Below are 25,755 nucleotides of genomic sequence, written 5' to 3'. Positions count from 1 at the left end.
ACTTTCAACGAGACATCAATGTTAACGTTACCCCGCGGTCCAGCTCCACAAATCACCTTCTCAGTCCTCAGTCATGTAATGGACACTACTGCGTCCTGATCGGGAACCACGGAGCTCGACAACGCCGCTGCACCTAAACGACACGAAAGGAGGCATTGCCCCTCCAATTATCGTGAGCTTACCCGTTGGCGTTCGCGAGCAGCCCCCGCCAGCTATTGGTGCAGCATGAAGCCATCTCATCTCTAGCTGGTGGTGCTAACGCTTCGTTATTACCACGGTAACCCCAACCCATCCGCAGTGGTCGTCTGTAGGCAAGGCCAGCTTTATATGTACACATTTCGGGCATCCCTGACGGCCTGACCAAGATGCTCGTGGGACGCCCGTTGCTGGCTTGTTCCCGGGTCATGACATCCGAGTTATCCTGTAAAATGTGTTTTCGTGGGTAAATTGCTTCTTTTATAAAACACGACAGAACCAAAACGCATCTGCATAGCCGGGACTCTCCTCTTCCGCCTCGTGGATATCACAATGGCAACAACAAGAAACACCAACGGAACCCGCAAGCACCGCTTCCTGATCTGGGGCGGCGATGGCTGGGTTGCTGGGCATCTCAAGGCCCTGCTGGAAAGCCAGGGCAAAGAGACGCACACGACCACGGTCCGCATGGAGGACCGCGAGGCAGTTTTGAGAGAACTCGACCACATCCAACCAACACATGTGTTGAACGCCGCCGGATGCACTGGGCGTCCCAACGTTGACTGGTGCGAGGACAACAAGGAGGCCACGATCCGGTCCAACGTCGTCGGCACGCTGAACCTGGCCGACTGCTGCTATCTTCGGGGCATCCACTGCACCGTCTTCGCCACTGGCTGCATCTACCAGTACGACGAGGCGCATCCGTGGGACGGGCCAGGCTTTCTCGAGACCGACCCGCCCAACTTTGCCGGCAGCTTCTACTCCATGACCAAGGCCCACGTCGAAGAGGTAACCGCGCCCTCTTTCCTTACACGCCACCCTACTGGTAATCCATTGCTGACCGGGGCCATCGGGATGGTGGCCGGTCCAGATCATCAAGCATTACAATAATTGCTTGATCCTGCGGTTGCGGATGCCAGTCTCGGACGACCTCCACCCGCGGAGCTTCGTGACCAAGATCACCAAATACGAGTACGTGGTGAACATACCAAACAGCAATACCATCCTGACAGACCTGCTGCCGGCGTCCATCCTGCTGGCGGAACACGGCGAGACCGGCGTCTACAACTTCACCAATCCCGGCGCCATCTCGCACAACGAGGTGCTCTCGCTGTTTCGCGACATTGTCCGTCCGTCCTTCACGTGGAAGAACTTCAGCCTCGAAGAGCAGGCCAAGGTCATCAAGGCCGAGCGCAGCAACTGCAAGCTGGCCACTGACAAGCTGGTGGCCAAACTGAACGAGTTTGGCTACGAAGTTCCCGAGATCCACGAGGCGTACCGGCGGTGTTTTGCGCGGATGAAGGCTGCTGGGATCCAATAAAATAAATCTTTTGAAGCTGTGAAATGAGATGGTTGGGGAAGAAAGAAAAGAAAGAAAAACGGCGAGAAGAGGAGCACGTGTTCTATTCGAGTGGTGACTGTGGTTGTTGGTCTGGGGATGGCGCTTTCCAGAATAACAACTGAACTGACGCAGTCTTGGAGTTTGGCGTGAAACCACGCGAATGATACCTAACTGCAAGTTACGTAAGGTATTTTTGCCTGGGCGCTGCTAGTTCCTGCAGCCATCCACCACCTCCAACCTCGAGAATCTGGTATCCCAAGGCAGTTAGTTGATAAGCCGCTGCGCCCCAATTCTGTTACAGTCTTTGATGCGCAGTCCTATTTTTCCTTATCCTTGACATCATCCCCAAAACAGCAGCGCAAAGAGCCTCCCTCCTGATTCTTGACTTTTTTTCTCCCGGCGACCTCGACACGGCAAGTGGCAAGCGACAAGCTACCAAAGAACCCGACAGCGAACCTGGGCGCGCGTCGCTTGTATAATCCGTATCCGCCGCTGCCATGGTGGTCGACACCACCTACTACGACATCCTCGGCGTCAAGCCGACGGCTACCGAGCTTGAAATCAAGAAGGCCTACCGGAAGCTCGCCATCGTCCACCATCCCGGTAAGCTCGCACACGCTCCTCCGTCCCGCTTCCAGTCCGCGACTCTACTGACCAGCCGGCGCCCAAAGACAAGAACCCGAATGACCCAACCGCCCACGCCAAGTTCCAGGAGATCGGCGAGGCGTACCAGGTTCTGTCCAACGAAGACCTCCGCAAGGCCTACGACAAATATGGCAAGGAATCTGCCCGCCCGTCCGAGGGCTTTGTCGATCCCGCCGAGTTCTTCACCAGCATATTCGGCGGCGAGGCCTTTGTGGACTGGATTGGCGAGATCAGTTTGATGAAGGACTTAACCGCCACCATGGACATCGCCTTGGCCGGCGCTGACGAGGAAGAGGCGGCCGCCGCTGCCGCCGACCCCTCCCACGACGGCGAGTTCCCCGGCACAGCGGAGGCCATCAAGGAGAGCTTAAAGACGGCCGGAGACGCCGGTGCCGCGTCCTCTTCGACGGGCGAAAAGAAAGCGGCGCCGACGGTTGTGGTGGAGGATGAGAAGGGTGCTGCCGCTACAGCAGACGCCCCGTATCCGAAATCACCTTCGCCAAGCCCCGGTTCTGGGACGTCAACACCACGGAACGGCCGCAGTACCCAAATACCTCTGCGACCCGCTCTAATGGACCGGCCGTCAGACGAAGCCGGCCCTCCGCAAGGAGATACGGCAGTCCACCACAGCGGAAAGCGCAAGGACAAGAAGTCGAAGTCGGGCCTTACGAAGGAGCAGAAGGAGCAGCTGGCAGCGCTCGAAAGGGAGCGGGCCCGGGTCCGGCAGGAGCGTGTCGAAACGCTGGCGCGGAAACTGCTCGAACGCATCTCGGTCTGGACAGAGACGGACAAGGGCAGGGACGTGACAATGGCATTCCAGGAGAAGATCCGGTTAGAGGTCGAAGAGCTCAAGATGGAGTCGTTCGGCCTCGACATCCTGCACGCCATCAGCGCCACCTACATGAGCAAGGCCACGGCGCTGATCCGCAGCCAGAAGTTCTTCGGCATGGGCGGCTTCCTGAGCCGCATGAAGGACAAGGGCACGCTGGTCAAGGAGACGTGGTACACCATCAGCAGCGCCATCGACGCCCAGCAGACCATGGAGGAAATGGCTCGGCTGGAGGAGCAGGGCGGCGAAGAGTGGACCGACGAGAAGAAGTCCGAGTACGAGCGGCGCGTGACGGGCAAGATCCTGACGGCCGCCTGGCGGGGGAGCAAATTCGAGATCCAGAGCGTCCTGCGCGACGTCTGCGACCTCGTGCTGAGCGACAAGAAGGTGCCCCTGGCCAAGAGGCTGGAGCGGGCCGAGGCGCTCTACATGATTGGCGAGATCTGCGGAAATGTGAGTACAAAGCCGAACCCAAACCAAAACGATACTCGATGACCCTCTGAAATTGACTTTGGAAAAACAAAAAACAGGCCAAGCGAAGCCCTGAAGAGGAGGGCGATTACATGGCTTTCGAGCAGCTGGTGGCCGAGGCCGCCATCAAGAAGGAGAAGGAGTCCAAGAAGAAGGGCAAGGAGAAGAAGGACAAGGCCAACAATCACAAGTTTGGCAGCAAGGCCTGGACCGATGCCGCTTCGGCGGCCGCGCAGGATGCGCCGAATGTGCCAAAGCAGTGAAGGGCGGCGCATATATATAAAGATATATATTTAGTCGCTGCTGTACCGGTGCAGCAAGTGTCTGCCGTCAACCGGCCGGTTCGGGTTTGGATGACAGGGGAGAACATCCTGATGGGTTTAGATACACTGCCGCCTTGATTGGGGCGGCCCCTTCACATACTCCACTACTCCTTTACCTACCTCATTCCTAATGAGACATAGAGTTTGATTCTCTTGCTTGCGGTCGTTTTGGTCCAGGAATACATTACGAACTAGATTGGATCCTGCCGACCCAGAATGCCTTTCACTCGAGACATCACTTCTAATCGCTGTGTGAGCCCTGGGCGGTTGGGAAGGCCCCTGAATGGCCCTTTTTGGTTGCCACGGCTACCCTTTGATGAAGCCGGCCCTCGTCACATTCTTGGCCACCTTCCGCAACTTGGCCGCTTGGATATCAGAGATACTAGCATTAAGCGTGCCCATGATGGATGGATGGATGGACACCATGCAATCCAAGCCTAACAAGCAAAAAACAAGCCCAAGCGAAGTAAAATAACATAGAACAGTACGCGTCTTTTCTCTAGGACACCACATTGTGCCTGCGCTCCCTTTCTTTGATGATGCCTGGGTATCTACCTAGTGGTACAAATGATGCGACAAAGGAAAACGAAACCTGCTGCTGCTGCTGCTGCTGCTGGGACGGGGGCGATCCGCCGGTTTGCCCGTGGCCGGCCAGGAAGAATCGGTAGCCCTGATGTCAGGCTACATGTAACATACCATTAAAGAAGAAAAGGAAGAGTAATGTGATGCTGGAGAATATGAGATCACGGTGAGAAGTGGGAGTTTGGGTACGTGAATAAAACCCCCCTTATGTTCCGCATAATGCAAGCAAGCAAGCCAACCACGAGCAAACCCCGTCGTTCCTAACGCCAAACAAATATGAAGACTAAGGAAATCAACAGGGAGAGAGATATCTCAGTGAGTGGTGAGAGTACGCCATCGCCGTGCGTTGTGCAGAAAAGCATTGTCATCAGTTTGTTACCTTGTTTTTTTCTTCTGGTTATGTTGCTTGCTGTTTCTCAACCGCCGTCCGCGGGCAGTTCAACTCCGCTGTCTCTGTCCTGCGGATTGTCCTGCGGATCCTTGCTCCACTTGGCCGGCTCAGCAGCCTCCGCGAGGAGGGACCCCCCGCCTAGGGCGTCTATCGCATAGATGGTGTCGTCGCCCAGCGTGGCATCCTCGCCGTCGTCGCCACCCAGCTCCCGCCTCTCGATTTCCTCGGGGGCGAGGACCCTCCCGCCTAGCTTAACATCGCTGACTCGCACCTGGTATGCGAGAGCGCGCATGCCGTCTTTGATCAGCTCTTCGGTCCATCCCAGACACCGCTTCAAGCTCTGGTTGATCTTCTGGCTGTCGATGAGCAGCTGCTGGTGCTTGGAAAGATCCAGTTGCAGCCGCCGCTCGTCTCGGCGTCGTTTTTGGCGACGCAATGCGTCGGCGCCGCTGCTGAGCTCACTGGAGGCCTCCGACCCGGACATGTCGTCCTCTCCGAGGTCTTCAAGCTCCTCTAGTTCGGCGTCCTCAGCCTCGATCTCGCTCTCTTCCTCGCTCAAGTCGTCCAGGCCCATTCCTGCCCTTGCCAGAGCACCCCCATCTACAGTCGAGTCGGAGGGGATGCGACTGCCGATCGAGCCCAGGCTCAGTCTTCCGGACCTGGACAGGCGCTGGTAGCGCCGGAGCTCGGCTGTCTGTTTTCTCAGCTGTCGCTCAAGCGTCCGGTTGATCGCCTCCAGGCTGGCATTTGTGATTTCTAAATCCTGGACTTTGCGCTCTCGTCGCGCGCTAGCGACGAGATCTATCACCTGGCCGTCTTGGGATGCCCTCGTTGGACTGTTCAGCGAGTCCGGTTGGGCTTCTTCTGGCTCAGCAGAGTCCTCGGAGGCCGGGAGCAAGGACGCAGAACCGGCAGCCGCTGAGTTGTTCGGCACCATCAACTCAGAATATGGCGGGAACGACGGAGAGGTGCATCCAGACGGGGGCACCGAGTTGTGAGAAGGCGCAGGTTTGGCGGCAGCTGGTGGTTCGATAGCGGCAGCACTCTGCGAACGGGTGTGGGATACGGCTGGCCGAGGTTGAGGCTCGGTGTTTGCCTTCATCTCGCTGGCCTGGGGATTGCTCGAGGGGTTTGCCACCAAAATAGGTGACCGCTGGGAGCGCGCAGTTGAGCTGCTGGGGGATCTGACCAAAATCTGGGAGGGGCTTTTGGCCGGCGACGGAGCCCTTGGAAGGTTCCCTTGTCTTGCCGCTGGCAGCCTGGACGACGTGGAGAGAACCGAGGCTGACGAGGATTGCGACGACGGCCCAATCTTCGCCGGAGGTTGTAGTTCGGGCGTTCCGTTGGCATAAACGAACTTGGTCGCCAGGCTGTCCTGGGAGGAAGGCGAGGGCAACGCCGGGGAGTAGGGCTTCGGAGGGGGGTCCTGCCGGTTTGGCAGGGCATTCCCGTTTGCATAGAAAAAGGTCGCCGGTTTGGGCTGCTGCATCACAGATGGCTTCAAGTTCGCGGCCTGCGGCGGTTGTTTTTGCGCATCCGAAGCGTAGAAAAACTTGGAGTCCCGATCAGGATTTGCGCCGCTGCCCACCTCGGAAGGGGAACTGAATGTAACGACCGGCCGCCGGTGCGACTCGTCCGGCCCGGATCCTGCCACGCCCACGCCCGAGCGCGTCTCCCAATGGTCATGGCGGTCTGGGTTGGGCGTACCGTTGGGGGTGCTATTCGCACTATCGACGCGGCTCTGTCGGGAACCCGACCGCGGGGTAACGTTGCTGCTGAGAAACGTCGGCACGGGCGAGGCCCGCTCGTCTTTGTCGCGGGAACCGGAACCACGGGGGTTCAAGGCCGGCTCGGGGGCGGGGCGCCGGGCGAGCGGAGTTGCGAGCGTCGGGTTCTGATGCTGAGGTGCTGGCGGGCGAGCCGCGACTTTGGGGGTGAGGGGCAGTTTGTTTACGACCCGCGCGACCGTCGGCTGCCGATAGCCAGCGACAGACGGCCGCTCATGCGGCGGCATCCTGGACACCGTCAACGCGGCTGGTATTGTATCCGGTTCAGGTTTCACAGCCCGCGGCGCCGGCGTGGCATTTTGGTCTCGCAGTTGAAGCGGGCGGCGAGAGACTGGTCGGAGTGGCACGGCCTCTGTTGCTGTCGCTGCTCCTGCGGCTGCTGCTGCGGCTGGGCAGGCGGTTGCCGTGGTGGTGATCCGTGCCGTTCTTTTGCCCGCAGGGGTCGTGCTCGTCGTGAGAATTCCCGCAGACGGCTTTTTTCTGACAGACTGTACTTGCGTCACAGACTCTCTTGCTGGGCCGGCAATTGCATGGGATGCGAGGCGTTTTGTTGCAGCGGCTTCGGGGGTCGCCGATCGCATTGCGTCGAGGGCGACCGGACGATGTGGTGTGGAATTCCAGTGGGAGACGCGATGTCCCAGGCCAAACCCTGAATCGGTTTGGGCCGCTCTGAGTGGTTGGTGGCGCGCCCAGCAATTATCGCAGTACACCGACAACACAGCGGGAACAGTGGGGTTTGGCCGCTCTGCCTAACGTGACGGGTAGGTCGAGTCCAGGGATAGAAGGTGACTTCCCACAGAAGGCTGCTCTTCAATGCTCACATAAGGTAGGTGTCTCAGAGACAACGCATCACAGCTCGGGCGGTTTGGTCTGAGAGTTCCGAGGACAGCGGACTGCCCACGTGTGCAGGACACAGTAAACAACACACCCCGAATCCCAAGTCATCATTCATCCCGTCTCCATTCATTGTTTACATACTCCGTCCTGCGGTACACTCCGTCCTTCATGCGCTAACGAACATGCGAACCCCACCATGCAGGAGCCGTTGCACCACGCGCCTGGCCAGACAACTGCTTCCGGGTTGGCGTGCACAAGGGGCCCCTGGTTGGGCCGGCTGCTTGCCGCCCCGCCCTCCGGGTGCCGAGAGGAATCTGAAAATCGCAATCTGCTGCTTGTTTGAAACGAAACATCGTGCGCTAGCGGTTAGTGTTCTCAGCCTCATGTTGCCCATCGAAGTCGAAAACTCTGGAGACTCGAGGCTCGTTCGCTGAGCGCATGCAAGACAACATCAGCAGGCAGACCCAGGCACTCCCATTGCATTGCCCAGCCCGACCACTCAGCTTGCGTGCGCCTCACAGATCCACCCGTGGCTCATGCATGGCTCATGGCTCATGGCTCTTAGCTTTTGGACCTGATCTGACGTTCCGGCGCGTGGCCTAAGAACGTACGATACCAACAAGCAAGATCCCCGCGGATCGCGCCCGACATGGCGTTACTGGGCGTCTCGCTCATCCTCGCATCCTTCGTCCTGTTCTGCATGCGGAGGCAGGACTGGTTTCCATCCATCTTCCGGAGCCTACCCCCGCGACTTCCGATAGAGCCGCCGCCTCAGAATCGGGAGACGCCGGAAGATGATGCGCACCTGGATCGCCGCTCAGACTCAGATGTGGCCAGCGTGGCGAGAGACGAGCCAAAGCACGAGTCAGCAGCAGCGAGTGGCCGGGCATTGGGCGAGATCCCGTTATCCCCTCTTCCGCGAGTGGTCCAGCGCGAAGCCGAACCCGATACCGGCTTGAACTCGCCAAGTGCGCATTCAACCTCCGATGGGCAAACAACGCCCAAGGCCTCGGCCACAGTTCTCGAGTCCTCCGTGCCGGCATTCGCACTTTCCGCGCCGGAAGACGCCTCCTCGGCTGCCCCCAAAGCGAAAAATAGCTCAGCGCCCACACTTTCACCCTCATCCTCCTCCTCCTCATCCTCCTCGTTAATGCCCCCTCCGCCGCGCCCGCCAACCCTCCGCCCGCTTCCCTCCGCCAGCCAAGCCTCCAGCACCTCTTCCTCCCTCGCCCCGGCTCCGCGCGCCCGCAACAACCTGCCGCTCCCCTCCCGCGCGCCAGGCTGTTCAACACTCGCGCCGCCGCCGACGCACTCGTCCAAGCCCTCGGCCAGGGCCAGGCCGTCGCGCGCGGTGGCGCTCTCGCCAGGCCACTCGCCGCTGGACTGGGCGCGGCTGACGGGCGACCCGCGGGGCGCCGAGCGCCTGCGCGGCCTGCCTCCCGGCACGCCCTACCTGCGGGTGACGCCTCGCATGCTGCGGCGGCAGACGGGCCGGCGCGGGCGGGACGCGTGGACGGTGCTGGGCGGGCGAGTGTACAACATCTCGCCGTACCTGCCGTTCCACCCGGGCGGCGAGGCCGAGCTGCTGCGCGGCGCCGGCAGGGACGGCACCCGGCTGTTTGGCGAGGTCCACCCCTGGGTGAACTACGAGGGCATGTTGGCGGCCTGCTTGGTGGGCATCTACGTGGCGGAGGAAGAGGGCGGGGAGGATATGGAGGCTATGAATTGATATCATATCAAGCCGCTGGCAGGTGGACGAAATGCTTTTGACAACCGGAATGCGCGCGCGTGCAATCGGTCTCTCGAGCATTCTGTAGCCAGCTCGATGGATGTACAACAGATGCGTTGAGAGCTGAGAGCGTCCTCCGATTTAGGGAGTTACCATAGACAGAGCTATGATACCCAATAGATAGCGCATAGACGAGGTCACGGCCTTCGTTTTGATGTCTTCAACATAGCTGATTGAGCATGCGCTCGCCTCGTGAGACAAAGCAAAAAGAAGGCCAAATCCAGCACGCTACCTTCGCCTGCCGAAGCGGAACTTGAGCTCATCATCACTGTCCTCACTTTCATCGTCACTCGGCGGCTGGAATCCCCTCCACGGTCTCTTGGCCGCCCGTTCCTTCGCCGGCTCAGCTGCTGCAGGCCGCTTGTTGGATGAGGGCGCCTGGCTCTGCGACTGTGTCTGCGTTTGTGACCGACCGCGCTGCGAGTTCGCCTTCTCGGCCGCCTTGGCCGCCCGGCTCCTGGACGGCTCGGTTTCGGGCACGTAGCTGTCTTCTGGCACCGTTCCGAGCTCGCTTCGCTCTTCTTCTTCGTCGCTGCTGTCAACGGCCAGAATCGTCCTCCGCAACGCCGGCCTCGCCTTCTCCTTCTCCTTCTCCTTCTCTTTGCCCTTGGCTGCGCTCCCCGACTTCTCCTGCGACTGTTGCTGAGTCCGAGTCTGTGAGTCGCGCTGGCTGTCCTTCTTACGGCGGCCACTGCCTTCCTCCTCGAGCCAATAGTCGTCGCCGATGCCGTACTCCTTGGGCTTAACTTCCTCCAGGCCGATGATGATCTGCGGGGCTGGACGCCCCGTCGGTTCGCCTTGCTTGCGAAACCGCTTGAAGTTCTTCCGGCCGTTCCATCGCGGGTCCCAGCGGCCGTCAGCGATGTCCTGATCTCGCCCACGTTTATTCGCGTCCGGGTCCGGGAAGTGCACCTCGCACTCTTCAATGATGTGCAGGGCACGGATTGCTGCGTAATCGATTCCATCATCGGGCAGTTCCTCGAGCTCCTTACGCTTGGCAGCCGCTTGGGCCTCTGCTTCCTCCCGTTTCCGGCGCGCGAGTTCTAGGATATCCCCTTCTTCCTTCACCTTCTTGCCTTTGCCTTTCCTCGCTTGGCCTTTCTTAGGCTTTCCCTGCGGCGAATCCGGCACCATTTCTTCACTCTCGTCCCCTTGCGGTTCTGGTTCCGGCTCCGGCTCAGGGGGCGGCGGCACGGGTGCCTGTCCAGCCTCGATGCGCCGTCGCTTGGCTGCTGCTGTCGTCGGGGCAATCTCGTCCATCAACGCCGAGTTATCGTGTTCCGGAAGGGGTGACAAAGCGCGTTTGCGCAGCGTTCGCCGCGTGGGAGGTGCGTCCTCAACCTCTTTCTCTAGAGGAAGACTGGGTTCCCGATACTGGGACACGAACAAACTGTCTTGAGACGCTGCAGCTACCTGAGGGGGCTCAGGCGGTTCAACTGGGGGAGTCTCCACGATGGGTCCTTCTGCGTCGTCGTCGAAATCGAACCCTTTGAACCGGCTGCGGCCAGCTCTCCTGTCCCGCCCCCTGCGTGTTGTTGGACCTGATTCCTGCTTTGCAACGGGCTCCTGAGACGGCGATCCCTGAGGTGCAGGTTGGTCAACATCCATGCGGTCCCCTTGACCGGCAATGGGCTCCTGTGCCCCGGAAACCGCCGACGCGGGCTGGCTGGCTTCCTCGAGAGGTCGGCGCAACATGGAAGCATCGCAAGCAAGAATAGCTTCGAGGAATTCCCGCTGGTCGATTGGCCGATGGTCAAGCCTCTGGGCAAATGATGTCAAGAACTGGGCGAACCATTCGTAGTCTTCGGTTTTCGGCGTGTACCGGACGACAACCACTCCCCTGCCTTCGCTGCCATCTTCAAATGACCCCAGTCCCTTTTCGCCCGCAACGCCTTTGACGTATCGGACAAAGTCATCGACTCCCGTTTCCCCTGGAACGACCTCTTTGAGCAGAGCTTTCCCCTTGCCGGCAGTGATGGCCGGCAACAGGTTCTCGTACTGCTTCCTCTCGTAGAACACGAACGTATACCCTTCAAACACCTCCTGACGCCGGTCGTCTGGAGCATACGACTCCGGCGGCCGATCCACTGGTTCCGCGCCGCGGGGCGGCAGGTGGTCGATGGGGTTCGGCCAGGCGGCGTCAAAATCCTCCTCCAGAGCACTGTTTGTCCCCGCCTCAGCGTCGTCAGGAATTGCGGCCGCGTCCACGATAGCATTGATGAAGCTATCGGTAACAACGTATGCACCGTTGATCAGAGCCTGCAGCCCTTTTGACGTGTTGCGCTTCTTGGAAACGACGTGGGTGGTCTCCTTCTCGTATTCGGCCGAGTATTTGATGTCGAGCTGTTCCAGGCTCTCGCGAAGCCGGGTCCAGGGATCCGCACTTAGCTCCTTTGCGGTGAAGGAGAAACTGAGAACAACGGGGTGCCATCGTATGCTGCAAGAAGCCAAGACGAATCAGTAAGTGCAGGACGCCAATGCAGCTGCGGTTCGAGACGGTACCGGAGAATCTTGGGACACATGCCCAGTTTTAGTTCGTTCTCATCCTCCGACAATGTCTTCTTCTGCCCGCGTATTTGAACGCCATTCAGAATCGTTCCCTTCTTCGAATCGAGATCTTCAACCGTAACCGTGGATCGCGAACGGAGATTGCGCTTCAAGGGGGCAAGGGATGTCAGTGATTGATAGTAAAAGGCGGCGCCCTTGAATAGTCGCGGGGTGTATCTGGGTAAACGTAACGTACCCCGCCGCCTTCGATGACATTTTCGACTTGGATCGTGATATGCTTCCTCGAGATGGTTTTGTCCGAAACCGCGAGCTGGCCGGCTAGTCCGTTCGAGCCGAAGTTAGTATTTGTTCCCAGGTCTGTGATGGCCCAAGATTTGGAGTAAGACGTACGTTCAGCGGCAGTGCGGCCAAAGAGGTACAATTTTCCCGGGCGCAGCCAGAGCTTCCGGCCTGTTTCTGTGTCAGCTTGCTCTTCACGCGGGGCCGCTGAGGCCTCGGAGCAAGTTGGGCGCACCCTCAAACAGATCGCTTTCGAGCAACCACATGGCTCCGGCAGCAGAAGAGGCGAGGCCGTCTGGATCATGGGATGCGCAATGCAAAACGCGCCGAGCCGAGGCCGTCGGGGTCACGGAGGCGCGCGCGATTAGGACAAGGCGCGGTGTGGTTCAGAGAGAGCTGAACCACCCGCGAATATTACGTAGCGGAAGTACTGTACGGAATAATCTACGCCAAATCGGTGTTACGACTTGCTGTATGGATTACATAGATTACCAATGCAGGGCAGAGAAACACGTCATTTACGCGACGGCACGTGACGGGTCTGTTACCCAATGGGTCATCTACGGCGCTCCAAACGCATCACTGTCCATTAACCCAAACCCGTTTGCAACTGACCGCCAGCCGAACAATCGCCACAGCAACCAGCTTACCCCGCTGCAACCCGATTTTAAGAATCGCCCCTCGCTCTGTACAATCGCCCCTCGCTCTATACAATTAAAGATATTTGAGCTACCTTACACCTTGCAATACCTCTAGGAGCTATAGGCAGGGCGTATATAAGCCACAGGCAGGGTGCACAACTGTGGCTGCCACAGGCAGGGTGCACAACTGTAGCTGCCGCAGGCAGGATGCACAACTGTGGCTGCCGCAGGCAGGGTACGCAACTGTGGGTGCCGCAGGGTACGCAACTATGGGGCTGATGGCTAAAGAGGTCCCGCCAAGACTAATTTCGGCCAATTGTCAGCAATGTTTTTACAGCGTCAATACCCCGCCAAGACCGCCAAGGGGTTTGCACTATCGCCACGGGTTAGCCACGGGTTAGTTCGCCGGGGGTGTGGGGGGCGGCGCCAGCCCCCCGCTAGTTAGGGTGAGGGTTATGGTTAGGGTGAGGGTCAAGGTCAGGGTAAGGGTTAACTTCGTTTTCTTTTTTTTCGATTTGGTTAAGGTTTCGTAAAGTTGTTGCAACGAGTCTTTGCGATTGTTCGTTGTTGATGTTGCTCGAAGTTGTCGAGGCCCCGTCGCGGCCCCGCTCACCCCGTGGCGATTGTAAATACTTGTAAGCGGTAGTCTCCGAAATTAGTCTTGGCGGGACCTCTTTAGCTATAACCACTGTGGGTGCCGCAGGGTATGCAACTGTGGGTGCCGCAGGGTACGTAACTGTGGGTGCCGCAGGGTGCGCAACTGCCCTGTAGGTGCCGTAGCGTAAGGTACGTAACTGTGGGTGCCGCAGGGTACGCAACTGTGGGTGCCGCAGAGTACCTCAGGTACACAACTGTGGGTGCCACAGAGTACCTCAGGTACACAACTGTGGGTGCCACAGAGTACCTCAGGTACACAACTGTGGGTGCCGCGGTACATAACTGTGGGTGCCGCAGGGTGCGCAACTGCCCTGTGGGTGCCGTAGGGTACGCAACTGTGGGTGCCGCAGGGTACGTAACTGTGGGTGCCGTAGTGGTGCGTAACTGTAGGTGCCGCAAGGTACGTACAGGGTTCTGGGGTTTGTTTTGTTAGCTCGGTACGGCCAAGCCACTAGTTGAACCAGGGGGTTGCTACACTTTTCAGGGGCTATCTGGCTATACACATCAGTATTTTATTGTACATCCCTCAGCCTTTCTACATATCTGCAACCACTAGGAGTACAGGCCCGTTGGACTTGCCGAGCTGTGAACCTAGTGAACTTGGCGATCTAGGTAAAAGTGAATCTTCTATATAGATAAAGGCCTTGGATCTTAGTCCTCTCGTCGCGCAGAAGGTCTTTGGATTTGGCTCTCTTGGTAGGTGTTGCCGGGGTTGCTTAGTTCAACAGGTCAGCAAATTGCGAGATCACTTGGAACTGCGGTTGTGGCCTGTGCACTAAAGGATGGAGGTTACTTCGCCATAGAAACTACGAGAAAAGTGACTTGTTGGGGGAGACTTACGTAAGTGGCTGCTTGGCGGCGTCCAGGACCCTGGTCAGTCACGAAAAATAACAATTCAAACCCCGGAACCTTATACAAGCCATAGGTAGGTAAGCGGGAGCGATAGGCAGGGTAGGCAATGTTTTATTGCATATAGCGAAGAGCGATTTTGAAAGTGGGCCAGGTTTGTTTGTTTAGTTGGAGTTAGTTGCAAACGAGTGTCACGTTTATAGACAGTGATGCGTTTGGAGCGCCGTAGTCATCCGTACTCCGTCAAAGGCTCCCCTTTTGCCTTGCTGTGAGCCGAGTCGGGCTTTCCTTCCCAAGTACCTACTAGGTACTGTTTGTTGTTCTACCTCAGGAGGTTTTGACTGCCTCTGTCTCTCAGGTAAATGAGATTATTGACATATTTAAGGTCCAGCAATCAATCAGCACATTCATCGCTTCCATACCATCATTGCAGGGGACAGGCCCGGTTTTAGGAATACCAATTCCCTCAGATGCTCCTGCCAGGCCTCTACCGGATCCTGGGTCTCGGTCAGCGCCGCGGCGGCTGCCTTCGTCTTGACGCCGTAGAGATACGGCTTCTCATCCGCGTAGCAGTTCGTTTCTGGCGAATCAGGCAAAGTGCCATTGAGGATATATGCCCTTGCGATCGACTCGGTGCAGCTCGACGTGTCCCTCGACGAATGACCGTACCCATGGTGAACAATCAGCCGCGCGTTGTCGCCCATCTCGTGCAGCAGCCGTCTGCCGTTCCGCAGCGGAGTGGCGGGATCATACGTCTCGGCGATGAGCAGCACCGGGTGCTTGAGGGTGTGGTTCAGATCGCCACGGTATACGCCCACTGGCTGGGGCCAGTATGTCGTGTAATGCCGGCACGGCAGGACAGTGTAAAAGCGGGAGTCGCCTGCAATCCAGTTCTGAGAAGTCATATTCCCCCATAGAGATAACCACCAGCCTAGGTCGTCGGGGCCCGATGCGTCGTAAGAATCCGCGCAGATGACGAGGTTCGTCAGCTCTGCGTCTGAAGGCGGGACGGGATTCGGCGAACACGGCGTCTCGGGATCGTAATACCAGGCTGATGTCTCAAGGATCGATGCCGCAAGCGTCGAGTTCCCGTCCTCAAGCTCGGAGAGCGTCTGAGCAAGGCTGGGCCAGCTCCGAGCATTGTACATGGCCCCGTAAATGGCGTCGACGAGTGCAGAATATGTCACCAGAGTTGGGCCGCTCGACGGAAGGTAAGCGGGAACGGGAGTGGTAGCGAGCGACCTTAGCAGCGCGTCCATGCGCTTCTCCAGGTCCGACAAGGTGACGGGCTTGCCCTCCTTCGGCTTTGCGAGGGCGCAGTGTTCGGGGCCGGCATTCACGCACTCGCCCAGAAAACCGTCGCGCCAGGCGTCCGTGGCGTTGTCCAGCGCAGTCCAGCCAAACCCGCCGCGGAGGCGATGGTCGCGGACATACTCGGTGCCATCGAGGATGAGACGGCCCACCCTGTCCGGGAACATGGAAGCATAGGTCTGGCCAATGCCCGTCCCGTAGCTGACAAGATACCCCGTCAGCTCATCCTCCCCGAGTGCGATCCGGATCTGCTCCAGATCCCGGGCAACCATCCCCGTGCCGAGGAAGCGACCGAGATCGCCCTGCCGCTCCCAGCAGGCGCGCATGATTGCGGCGTTCATGGCATCGGCAATCTCGAGCTGCTCCCTTGGAGACTTGGAAACGGCGTGGTGAAGGGACGTGAGAATGCTCCAGTGATCCCGGCTGGCATCGTGGGGGAAGCAGGCCACGGCCGGGAGCGAGGCGTTGACGCCCCGCGGGTCCCAGCCCAGGACATCAAACTTGCCATCGGTAAATCGTTCCGTGATGTTCTGCGCTGACCGCCATGCGTACGACGTGCCGCTGCCGCCAGGTCCGCCGGGCTCGATGACTATCGTCCTCTCGCTCTTCCTGCCGGCGGAGCTGTCCGCGGCGTCGCCGACTCGTGCCAGGCCCGAGACCTGGAACTTGGTGACGGCAAGGCGCGCAATCCGGGTGTCGGACTTGTTTGTGTAGTCCAGGGGCACATCCAGGTAGCCGCACAGGTATATCCCACGCCCGGCGTATGGGTCTCCCCCAGCCGTCCCATTCTCGCCGACTTGGGGAGCACCCCAGCTCCAGTGCTCGGGAACAGGGTCGAAACGAGCAGCCCAGGTTCTCTCAGGTGCGCTGTCCTCCAGTGCAGGCGGCAGAGTGGCCGGCGTGCAAGGGAGGAAGTGAAAGGAGTCGCCCTCCTGCGGGAACTTGCCGTACGGGGAACTGTTGTCCAGTTGGCCGGGGTGATGGACGAAATGCTCCGCGGCGCCGGAAGCGAGGCTGGAGCCGGACCAGGATGTCAATTGGGGAAAGGCCGCGAACAGGACCAACGCCGAGGCCGCCACTCCCGCAACGATCCACCCCGGCGACAGTCGGCGAGGCGATGGAGGCGGCTGTCTCGCCAGATCTGAGGCTCTACCCATTGTTGATGATGGTGGCGATGTTGTCAAAGAGAATTCGGCCTTCTCATCAAGCGACGCGTAAGCCGAGTCTCGGCGCCCGGCAAGGCGTGCGGGGTTTGGCCAGCTTGGTCCCCTGGTCGCACCATCGTTCCTGCCTGTTGTGAAGCACGATTTCATTCTTCGGTCTCGTCGCCGCTGTGCATCCATGGATGTGTAGAGGTCCGAACATGCTGTGTGGAAGCGTATTGGACATATTCTGCTGGAAACCTTCACGCGTTGTATCGTCCTCGTCCTCAGACTAAACCTTACCGACCCCTCCTCGGCCGACCACGCGTCCACGGCTTCCTTGTCTTCCCACGGGGCAACAACATGCTCTTCTTAATTGCCTATACCTTGCGACATCCCGCACGGGTTTGCGCAACTGGCGGATCGGCTGTCCCTTCCGGAGTGCGCTGCCTAATTGACTAAGGCCCATGAGCTCTGAGCCCGCGGCTTCGGCAGTATTCCGTTGTCCAGCGCCAATGCCCTGTAGCCTTTTGTTGCGGAAATTCATCATTAATATGTGCAAAGTCGTTAGACAGCGTCCGTCTTTTGCTCCTGCAGCAGAGGTTCCAGATACTTTGCACAGTGGGATTCATCCGAGCCAAACCATCCTAGCCCATCTCCATCAGGACAGCGCATGTTGAAGGTCCCAAGGGTTGCTGAGCAGGGTCCTGTGGCCCGTGTGTTAATGGACCGCATCGCTCCGGCACGAGATTGGGTTGGTTGTGACGTCAGAGGCCGCCAACCAGCTCAAAGAGCACCACTGGGATGACACCTTGCCCGAGAACCCAACCGGTCAGCTGGCGATTTTGCCCTTCCTGTTTTCGCACTATTTTATATTTTGTGCACATGCCCCCGCATAACTACCAGTATTTTCTGGAGAGATTTCGTTGTCCCGCCTGCCGAGTCGTGGCTTATTGCTAGCAACACGTCATCTTGGGCTCCGTTGCACAACTGGGCAGAGTCCGCGCCCCCCGACAACGACAAGGGCAAGCCAACCGGTCTTAAGCTTCGCAAACCCCTCCGGCAACTTTGCTCTGTCCGTCATTTCCTGCTTCTCGGTTCATCAAGACCCTTATCCAGGCCACCATATCCTTCAGACACTTTTGCCGGCCGCGTCGCCAACCCGCTTTTTGTTCTCGGTGAGGAGGGAACGACCCTGACGCCCAAGATGGAACGTTTCGTTCCCATTGCACACGCCATCACGGCGGTCTTCGCCGTTATCGAGTTGGGCCTGACGGCGTATCGTGAGTCCCCTGCTTCCAAATGTCGTCAACACCAACACGACGCAGAGGAGCCCTAATGCTTCATAGTTGTGAGCCCATCGTACGGCCCCTATGGCCCACCGAGCGTCATGTCCTTCATGCTCTTCAACTCGATCTGGACCCTGCTGGTGCTCGCCTATCTCGCCGTTTCTCCCGTCTACTTCGCCCGCTTCTTCCATGCTCTCGCGGCGCTGGGCGTGGGGTGGATCACCATGATCTTCTGGTTCGCCGGCTCCATTGCCCTGGCGAGCTACTGGGGCTCTCCGAGGTGCGATGGCAACACATACTGCGGCTCTACCGAGGCGGCCGTTGCGTTTGGCTTTTTCCTCTGGGCGCTTTTTGGTTTCCTCGTTTTCGTCGACACCGTGGCGGCACTGCGGGGCCGCGGCCATCACGCTTCCACTGCCCAACCCAAGCCTTCCGTCGGCGCGTAGTGGTCTCGGATGATCTTAGGGATGGCAGGCGTGGTACATGCGAGTCTCTGGAGAGACATCATAATGCGGAGCGGTATGGCCCGGATCATGGTAATGGCGGGAGACGAGGTGGAGGTGCGATCGCGGGAGTCGGAGAGGCGCGAGACTGGCGAGCCATAATGAACCCAAGATACCCTAGCTTAACGAGGATGGTTCCTTATTTCTTCATGCAGTACCACTTCCCCGGTGTCAATTTATCATCTGATCCTCCCCCAGCTCGCATTCCCCGGACAGTACCTTGCAGGAACACAGGAGAGCCTGTCAGTTGGCGACCCTAACCCCAGCCCTGAAACCTTCAGTGGCGATTCCGGGCATTCGCCGAGGCCGGTGAAGGAGTCATCGGCCACCAGGATCCTTTAAAAACCGAGCCAACAACAGAACAACCAAATTTCACGGAAATCCTCGCTTTTCCATTCTTCTTGGCTTATTCCTGCGCTTGGTTGTCCGTCTTTCAATCGGTATCAAACGATTCGCTGAATACTGACGCAGCATCTTCGATCAACATGGGCAAAGTGCATGGTTCCCTTGCCCGGGCTGGTACGACTGCGTCAACCTGAGCTCCATTCGATTCGGGATTCGGATGCAGTAAACGAGCCGCAGTTTACTAACCAGAGTGCGCAGGGAAGGTCAAGTCGCAGACACCCAAGGTATCCCAGCTTGTTCCCGGTTGACAGCTCACCTACCTGTCCGAGACACCACAGACAGTTGGTTAACGTGCACCTCTTCTTGTCTAGGTTGAAGCCCAAGAGAAGCCCAAGTCACCCAAGGACCGTGCGCACAAGCGAGAGCTGTACACCCGGCGCTTCGTCAACATCACCGTCACCGGTGGCAAGCGGAGGGTAGGTGTATCGGCCCCCGTTAGCTTCCCAACAGCCTGGGCATTTGACTTACCGAGCTGCGCAACAGATGAACGCGAATCCGACGGCCTAGTTTGACGGGAATGGGGAACGGGGAGGTTCACGAGGCGTTTGAGGTTTACGTACGGTTGCGAGGGGCTTGCCAACAGCGCTTGGACCCGGTAGGGATGACAGACCAGGTTAAGCATCTTGACCTTTAATTTTCCTTGGTTTTCAGCCTAGAATCCCGAGCAAGTAGAACGATATGGTGATGATTCTTGGGCGAGCTCTCGATGCAGGCCTAGGTGGCGTGGCGTATCAATGTTCATGGAAGTGCTGGGCTGCTGTCCTGCATGTCTTGCGTTCTTGGCAGGTCGAGATAGCCGCCAGCGACGCGATTGCGAGTCCGGCTCCGCTGCATTCGGCGGGGAAGGCCGGGCACGGCGTTGTGGATCCTTGAGTCGGCCCCACAATCCCGAGACTCAGCACTGCTTGTTGCCTAAAATCTCAGGCCACAAAGCCATTTAGGGTTGGTGCTTTGACGCACGAGAATTTCCCAAGCAAAAAGCTCCCCCCACCTGAAAATCGTCGACCGACGCAAGACCCTCGACCGAGTCCCCGACGACAACAATTCCCGTTCAACAACCACCGACAACTCCGGAAAATGGCTGATCGGGGAACTGGTGCCCGCGGCGGCGGCTTCGCTTCTCGTGGCGGTGACCGTGGCCGTGGCCGTGGCGGTCGCCGCGGAGGACGCCGGGGCGGCGGCAAGAGCGACGAGAAGGAGTGGCAGCCCGTCACCAAGCTCGGCCGTCTCGTCAAGGCCGGCAAGATCAAGAGCATGGAGGAGATCTACCTCCACTCGCTCCCGATTAAGGAGTACCAGATCGTCGACTTCTTCCTGCCCAAGCTTAAGGATGAGGTCATGAAGGTGCGCATGTCGGGGTGCTCGCGACTGGTTCGCAATTTGGACTGGTTTCTAATGCCCAATTCACCCCGAATATAGATCAAGCCCGTTCAGAAGCAGACCCGCGCCGGTCAGCGCACCCGGTTTAAGGCCATTGTCATCATCGGCGACTCTGAGGGCCACGTCGGTCTCGGTATCAAGACCTCGAAGGAAGTGGCAACCGCCATCCGCGCTGCTATCATCATCGCCAAGCTCAGCGTTATTCCCGTGAGACGCGGCTACTGGGGCGCGAACCTTGGTCTGCCGCACTCTCTTCCCGCCAAGGAGAGCGGCAAGTGCGGTTCCGTCACCGTCCGTGTAAGTGTCATCAGGCCGTCGTGCAACGGGAAGAGCGTGTCCTGGGATCGCAGATGTGCTAATCGGCTGCGCCCAGCTTATTCCTGCCCCCCGCGGTACCTCCCTCGTCGCTTCTCCCGCTGTGAAGCGTCTCCTCCAGCTTGCCGGTATCGAAGATGCCTACACCTCGTCGTCCGGTTCGACCAAGACCCTTGAGAACACCCTCAAGGCCACCTTCGCCGCCGTGGCCAACACCTACGGTTTCCTGACACCCAACCTGTGGAAGGAGACCAAGCTTATCAGGAGCCCCCTGGAGGAGTATGCCGACACTCTCCGGGATGGCAAGCGGTATGTTCACTAGGGCGCTGGATGAGGGTGAGGCTCACTCAGCGGGGAATGGTGCTTTCGGGCGTCTGTGGTTCTGATTTTGCATGGGCTCCGGCAAGGGCATAGATTGAGGCTGTCGAGGAATTAGCTCGGCCTGAATCAATTTCATGACTTGATCAACGACACGTGGCAGTGCATTTGTCCTGGGGGTCTGCTGGATACGTCCCCTTCGTTGAGAGAGCTGCTGCTGCACTGATTCCGGCGGCGTCCTTGCTTCTGAGATACGGACGGGAGTGGCAGAGCTAGCACACGGCGTGACTGTCCTTGGTGCCTGACCCCAGGGCGAGCAATAACTGCTGCGGCCTTTAATAGAACGAGATAGGGGCTGGTTTATGTTTACCTCTCTCCCAGCATCACCGAAAGCCTGAGCTGTCAGGCCTGTATCGCTCAGACATTGTCCCATCATCGTCGTCGACGACACTCTTGCGTTGCAACAGCACACAAGCGAGGTTGATTGCCGCCGGCTTGATGTCTCGGGGCTATGGTGCTCACTCGGGATCAATCCAGCTCTTCCCCCCACACTCGCGCACCTGGCAACCCGAGGAACACTGCACCTAGCAGAGAGTGAAGGCGAACATGCCGACTTCGTGACCAGTCCACAGCATTTCCCCTGCCACAGAGTCCGGCGCTCTTGAGGTGGACAATGCGGGTGATGGATATCCGCATCTGCTCATTCAACAGTCCACCGTTGGAGTGAGCACCGTCTGGGCGATCTAACTCGCCATGTGACGCATCGAGGTTGCTCGAGCGAACCCAGACCGGCGCTGGGAGACACGTCTCAGGTATATATTACATGTAAGTTATCATTTCCTACCTCCATTCCGTCCCGAGTCTTTAACAGACAGGCCTATTCGGGACTGCGTCGCCTCATGCCAGGTTCATACCGACACGACTCATGTCAGCACCACAAAGAACCGAAGGTATCCGAGCTGGTCCGCGAGCAAGTGGCAGCAGGTTATGCGTTACTGCCATGGGCCCGGATAGGGCCGCGCAAGTGCGTCATAAGCATCTCCGTGGTGGTTGGACCTCCCCCACTCCTCCAGATCTCCGCGGAAAGGAGCTGTTGCCGACCAGGCCGTGCCATCACCATGCCGGACACGTGTGGCGGTGGGTACACAGTCAGGTCAATCTACTGGAGTACGACGCCGGGACGGCCCGTCCATCGGTGGATCGGAGACTACACTAGGGCATGCAGTGATGACGGGGGCGGTTCGGATGGATTCCCAAGAAAGGATACACGTACATACCGTGTAAGAGGCACCTTTATCCTCCTCCATTTGGGAAGGGGGCCTTGTTGGCTCCCACCGACTGCACGACTGCCACGGCGCTTGGATCTCCCGATCTCCTCCGTGATCCGAATTCATGAACTGCGCTCCGGGAGCCGGCCGGGCTTGGCGTTCTTCCGGAACCTACCTTGTTGCGAAAACACCAAGATCAACCCTCCGAGCGAGCAGTGAGCCACGTGTAGTGGTTCGCTGCTATGTAAAACTGGTCATTGCGCCAATTCTTATCTCCGGTTGTCTACACAGTACATACACAGCAGGAGCCCGAGTTTCAGAGCAAATGGTTGATCGGCCCTGGAACGGGTACTTTTCCCGCCAGCTCGTGGGTTGCAAACAGCTGCAAGATGCATCATTTTGGGCCCGGGTGACGCAGTCATTCATCCGAGTTCAATCAACCGTTCGGGAAGCCCCTTTTCAGGCACTGAATAGCCAACGCAGGTGCTTAAGGCTTCTAAGTTGGCAGCAGGCTCAGTCCCGGGTCTGCGACGACCGACGTGGCTTGCTTCCGGACGACAGTGCTCTGAGTCCCCTCGCGATCTCCCTCAGCTTTGTTTGACGCAGCCGTGCTGCTTTTCCAAAAGGACAACTCCTTCGCTGTGTAAGACGATGATGAACAAGTTCAGGGCTCGACTTTGATGACAACACCAACTACTTCGGGGTCTGAAGCGCCCCGGAAACATGCCATCGGATTTGTGACAGTGTTGGTTTCTGTGTCGCCGATGCCAGCAGCAGGGGGAGGTCGTGAATGGAACCGGATGCGGCGAGCTGCTGCGACGTTTCGAGCGCCGGCCCGATAGAGATGCAGAGTGTCTCATTTCGTCAAAGTGGGAGTAATATCCGCCGGAAATAAGCTCCAGGCGATAGTACGGTTATAGCTAAAGAGGTCCCGCCAAGACTAATTTCGGAGACTGCCGCTTACAAGTATTTACAATCGCCACGGGGTGAGCGGGGCCGCGACGGGGCCTCGACGACTTCGAGCAACATCAACAACGAACAATCGCAAAGACTTGTTGCAACAACTTTACGAAACCTCAACCAAATCGAAAAAAAAGAAAACGAAGTTAACCCTCACCCTAACCTTGACCCTCACCCTAACTATAACCCTTACCCTAACCAGCGGGGGGCTGGCGCCGCCCCCCGCACCCCCGGCGAACTAACCCGTGGCTAACCCGTGGCGATAGTGCAAACCCCTTGGCGGTCTTGGCGGGGTACTGACGCTGTAAAAACATTGCCGACAATTGGCCGAAATTAGTCTTGGCGGGACCTCTTTAGCCATCAGCGATGGTACATACACTAATGCAGTGGACAGTGTTCCGTACACTCCTGTGCAGTAGACGGAAACAGCAAGAGACGAGCTGGACACGCCTTGAGACGACAACTTGGTATTCCGTACACTCCTCGCCACGCTAGAAAGAGGTAAGGGGAAGGTCACCGCCCGCGGTATGCACACCGTTTCGACCAAAATCAAGCGTAGTGTAGTGTAGGTGGCCAGGACCCTGGCCGTGACACCTGCCGAAACCGAAAATGCCCCAATACGGAGTACTAGGAGGTCAGGTACAATAGTTGATGAGTTTCCGAACATAGGTAGGTACCTTAGTACAAGGATATTTTGGCGCTGCAGTCATCAGCTTTGCAGCGTGCACCAAATGATGTCTGCAATAGCCATTGGCGTTCCAAGAACACGACAGCTGAGAAATATATCCAAGCCGTGGGAAACCAACAACAAGAGCCAACACCGCATTCCGTTTTTTGGAACCACCCCCGGGGAGTGCTGGGCACTGACTTGATGCCACGGTGGGCCGCAGAAAGCGTCCAGAAGCAGGTTCGAAGTCTGGATAAAATGGAAGAAGCCAACCCGGGATAAAATGGAAGAATCCGGTTGGCTTCAACGCGGACCACATCCCGGACGGACAGGACAATTGCCCTCCGTGCATGTTGGAGGATCCTGGTCGCGGGCCGCGCGTCACATCAACGTTTGGTTAACGCAGTAACAGGTATTTAACCAAGCGAATGGCGAATATCCTTACTGCTTTCACTTCACCAAAAACCCAGCCTTGGCGCTGGTGAAAAATTCTGGCGGATGCAAAGTACGGAATATCGAAAGTCGGCCACTGCAATCAGGGCTTGAAATCCACACCACTGGGAAAAACTTACAGGCTGGTAGTTGGAGTCGTATACACTATGGAATACCTTAGTTACTTTCGAATCGACTTGTGACAGCTCTGCCTGAGCATGCACTCAACAACTTCCAGGTTCCCGTCTCTCTTCCAGGTTGTTATGTCGGTACTGTGGTACTGTGCGGAATAGGAGTTACTGCGGTATTGCACGGCGGGGCGTGAAGATGGACAACGGCAGGGGTCCGTCTCCAATCCGGCAGAAAATCCACTGAATGCCGCAGCCTAATGCAGCAATTTGACTAAAATTACTACAAGAGTGGAGTGTACACTACGGGTAACAAACAAACTAGCTGAGTGAGTGGAGGAGGTAAGTTCCGGGCATGACCATTTGAGTCTCGAGCTTTGAATCAGGTAGGGACACACAGGGGCAGTCTGTAAAGTTCTGTTGAGACGCAGCGCCGAGGTAAAGTTACTGCATCCGACAGTGACTCTGGACCGTGGTTGGGCCAGGGGAAGCCTGAACCTCGGTAGCGCTCTGTCAGTGTCCGAAATGCATTTCCAGGTTTCCTTCTGAGAAACCACCAACCTCATTGAACTCGTGTTAACGCTCATGCATCCGGACTTTTCTGACGAACCAGAAGCGTCTGGGGTGAGGTGCGTAAGCGGCAACCTGCAACAATTGGATCCTATCCAATCCAAAACCGGGGCCCCAGAACCCCATTTTGGTTCCCCAACCAGCCAGGTTGAACGGCGGAGGAAGCCACCGGCCTCGGTATCGCGTGTGCCGATCCGGCGACGAAACCACCATCGCAAGCAGGCAGCCTGTCATCCGAGCGGCGCAACCCGAACAGGAATTGAACGTGACCGCCAAGTGCGGGCTTCGATGACCGCCGCCTGGAGCTCTGAGTCTCCGCGCGATCGCCAACTCCCTTAGCCCGTGGGGTAGGCAGGGGTGGTCTTGTGAGCGTCGGTCCCCGGGCTTGCCGAAGGGGCTCGTGGTTCGACCCTCTTAAAAACACTACACAGATTTTTTAGAACCACTACTCCGTACACAGCCGGGGGGTGGTCCGTGCGCCCCCCCAAAAAAACATCCCATGCCAAGCTTTACTGCGGAACAAGTTATATTGCCTACCTTGACCGCCTTCTACATTGAGCGCCAACGCGAGAGACGATGTCTCCATTTTTGTACTTAGCTAGTCACGTGGCTTTTCTTATCGATAAGAAACTTCTCTCGGCAGCACCTTCGTAGGATGGAACTTCCATTGCACTCGCCTTTGCAAAAGTCCTCTCTTTTCGCCTTTACAAAAGTCCTCTCTTTTCGCCTTTACAAAAGTCCTCTCTTTTCGCCTTTATAAAAGTCCTCTCTTTCAAATAACGCGGCGATTGACCATTGGGATCTTTCAAGCTTTTTCTCCTGCGATTCCTGTGGTGACATGTCAGCCGGGGCGTGGGGTGACTGCCCTGCTTACTGCAAGATTTTTTTTTTGTGGGGGGGGGGGGCGCACGGACTACCCGTAGCTGTGTAGTGGTTCTGAAA

General features: G+C 58.0%; 9 protein-coding genes across 9 annotated transcripts; 6 read left to right on the top strand and 3 right to left on the bottom strand.

Annotated features, from left to right (window-relative positions):
• Positions 1 to 528: 528 nt before the first annotated feature.
• Positions 529 to 1,516, top strand: THITE_2049831 (uncharacterized protein; the record flags this gene model as incomplete). Its single annotated transcript, XM_003654105.1, has 2 exons — positions 529 to 984; positions 1,067 to 1,516. The coding sequence occupies 2 exons, from the start codon at positions 529 to 531 to the stop codon at positions 1,514 to 1,516; spliced, it is 906 nt and encodes a 301-aa protein (XP_003654153.1).
• Positions 1,479 to 4,069, top strand: THITE_2116916 (uncharacterized protein). The gene is made up of 3 exons (XM_003654104.1): positions 1,479 to 2,140; positions 2,209 to 3,464; positions 3,542 to 4,069. The coding sequence occupies exons 1-3, from the start codon at positions 2,035 to 2,037 to the stop codon at positions 3,743 to 3,745; spliced, it is 1,566 nt and encodes a 521-aa protein (XP_003654152.1). The 5' UTR covers positions 1,479 to 2,034; the 3' UTR covers positions 3,746 to 4,069.
• Positions 4,070 to 4,560: 491 nt separating this feature from the next.
• On the bottom strand, positions 4,561 to 7,365 carry THITE_2116915 (uncharacterized protein). The gene has a single exon (XM_003654103.1). It carries the CDS (start codon positions 6,790 to 6,792, stop codon positions 4,804 to 4,806), a length of 1,989 nt encoding a protein of 662 aa, XP_003654151.1. The 5' UTR covers positions 6,793 to 7,365; the 3' UTR covers positions 4,561 to 4,803.
• Positions 7,366 to 8,051: 686 nt separating this feature from the next.
• On the top strand, positions 8,052 to 9,131 carry THITE_125400 (uncharacterized protein; the record flags this gene model as incomplete). Its single annotated transcript, XM_003654102.1, has 1 exon — positions 8,052 to 9,131. The coding sequence occupies one exon, from the start codon at positions 8,052 to 8,054 to the stop codon at positions 9,129 to 9,131; it is 1,080 nt and encodes a 359-aa protein (XP_003654150.1).
• A 144-nt stretch (positions 9,132 to 9,275) lies between these two features.
• On the bottom strand, positions 9,276 to 12,405 carry THITE_2116913 (uncharacterized protein). The gene is made up of 5 exons (XM_003654101.1): positions 12,214 to 12,405; positions 12,090 to 12,149; positions 11,935 to 12,017; positions 11,694 to 11,845; positions 9,276 to 11,628 (listed from the first exon to the last, which is right to left on the bottom strand). The coding sequence occupies exons 1-5, from the start codon at positions 12,242 to 12,244 to the stop codon at positions 9,420 to 9,422; spliced, it is 2,535 nt and encodes an 844-aa protein (XP_003654149.1). The 5' UTR covers positions 12,245 to 12,405; the 3' UTR covers positions 9,276 to 9,419.
• A 1,883-nt stretch (positions 12,406 to 14,288) lies between these two features.
• On the bottom strand, positions 14,289 to 17,260 carry THITE_2116912 (uncharacterized protein). Its single transcript, XM_003654100.1, has one exon. The coding sequence runs from the start codon at positions 16,591 to 16,593 to the stop codon at positions 14,533 to 14,535; it is 2,061 nt and encodes a 686-aa protein (XP_003654148.1). The 5' UTR covers positions 16,594 to 17,260; the 3' UTR covers positions 14,289 to 14,532.
• Positions 17,261 to 17,866: 606 nt separating this feature from the next.
• Positions 17,867 to 18,841, top strand: THITE_2116910 (uncharacterized protein). Its single transcript, XM_003654099.1, has one exon. The coding sequence runs from the start codon at positions 17,969 to 17,971 to the stop codon at positions 18,311 to 18,313; it is 345 nt and encodes a 114-aa protein (XP_003654147.1). The 5' UTR covers positions 17,867 to 17,968; the 3' UTR covers positions 18,314 to 18,841.
• A 14-nt stretch (positions 18,842 to 18,855) lies between these two features.
• THITE_160552 (40S ribosomal protein S30) lies at positions 18,856 to 19,282 on the top strand (the record flags this gene model as incomplete). Its single annotated transcript, XM_003654098.1, has 4 exons — positions 18,856 to 18,889; positions 18,974 to 18,999; positions 19,087 to 19,191; positions 19,259 to 19,282. 4 exons carry the CDS (start codon positions 18,856 to 18,858, stop codon positions 19,280 to 19,282), a joined length of 189 nt encoding a protein of 62 aa, XP_003654146.1.
• Positions 19,283 to 19,698: 416 nt separating this feature from the next.
• Positions 19,699 to 21,090, top strand: THITE_2116905 (40S ribosomal protein S2). Its single transcript, XM_003654097.1, has 4 exons — positions 19,699 to 20,119; positions 20,195 to 20,452; positions 20,529 to 20,806; positions 20,878 to 21,090. Exons 1-3 carry the CDS (start codon positions 19,853 to 19,855, stop codon positions 20,790 to 20,792), a joined length of 789 nt encoding a protein of 262 aa, XP_003654145.1. The 5' UTR covers positions 19,699 to 19,852; the 3' UTR covers positions 20,793 to 20,806; positions 20,878 to 21,090.
• The last annotated feature ends 4,665 nt before the right edge of the window (positions 21,091 to 25,755 follow it).

The sequence above is a fragment of the Thermothielavioides terrestris genome, chromosome 3 (genome assembly GCF_000226115.1).
Source record: "Thermothielavioides terrestris NRRL 8126 chromosome 3, complete sequence".
Classification (NCBI taxonomy): domain Eukaryota; kingdom Fungi; phylum Ascomycota; class Sordariomycetes; order Sordariales; family Chaetomiaceae; genus Thermothielavioides; species Thermothielavioides terrestris.
This window is presented reverse-complemented; position numbering and strand designations above follow the sequence as displayed.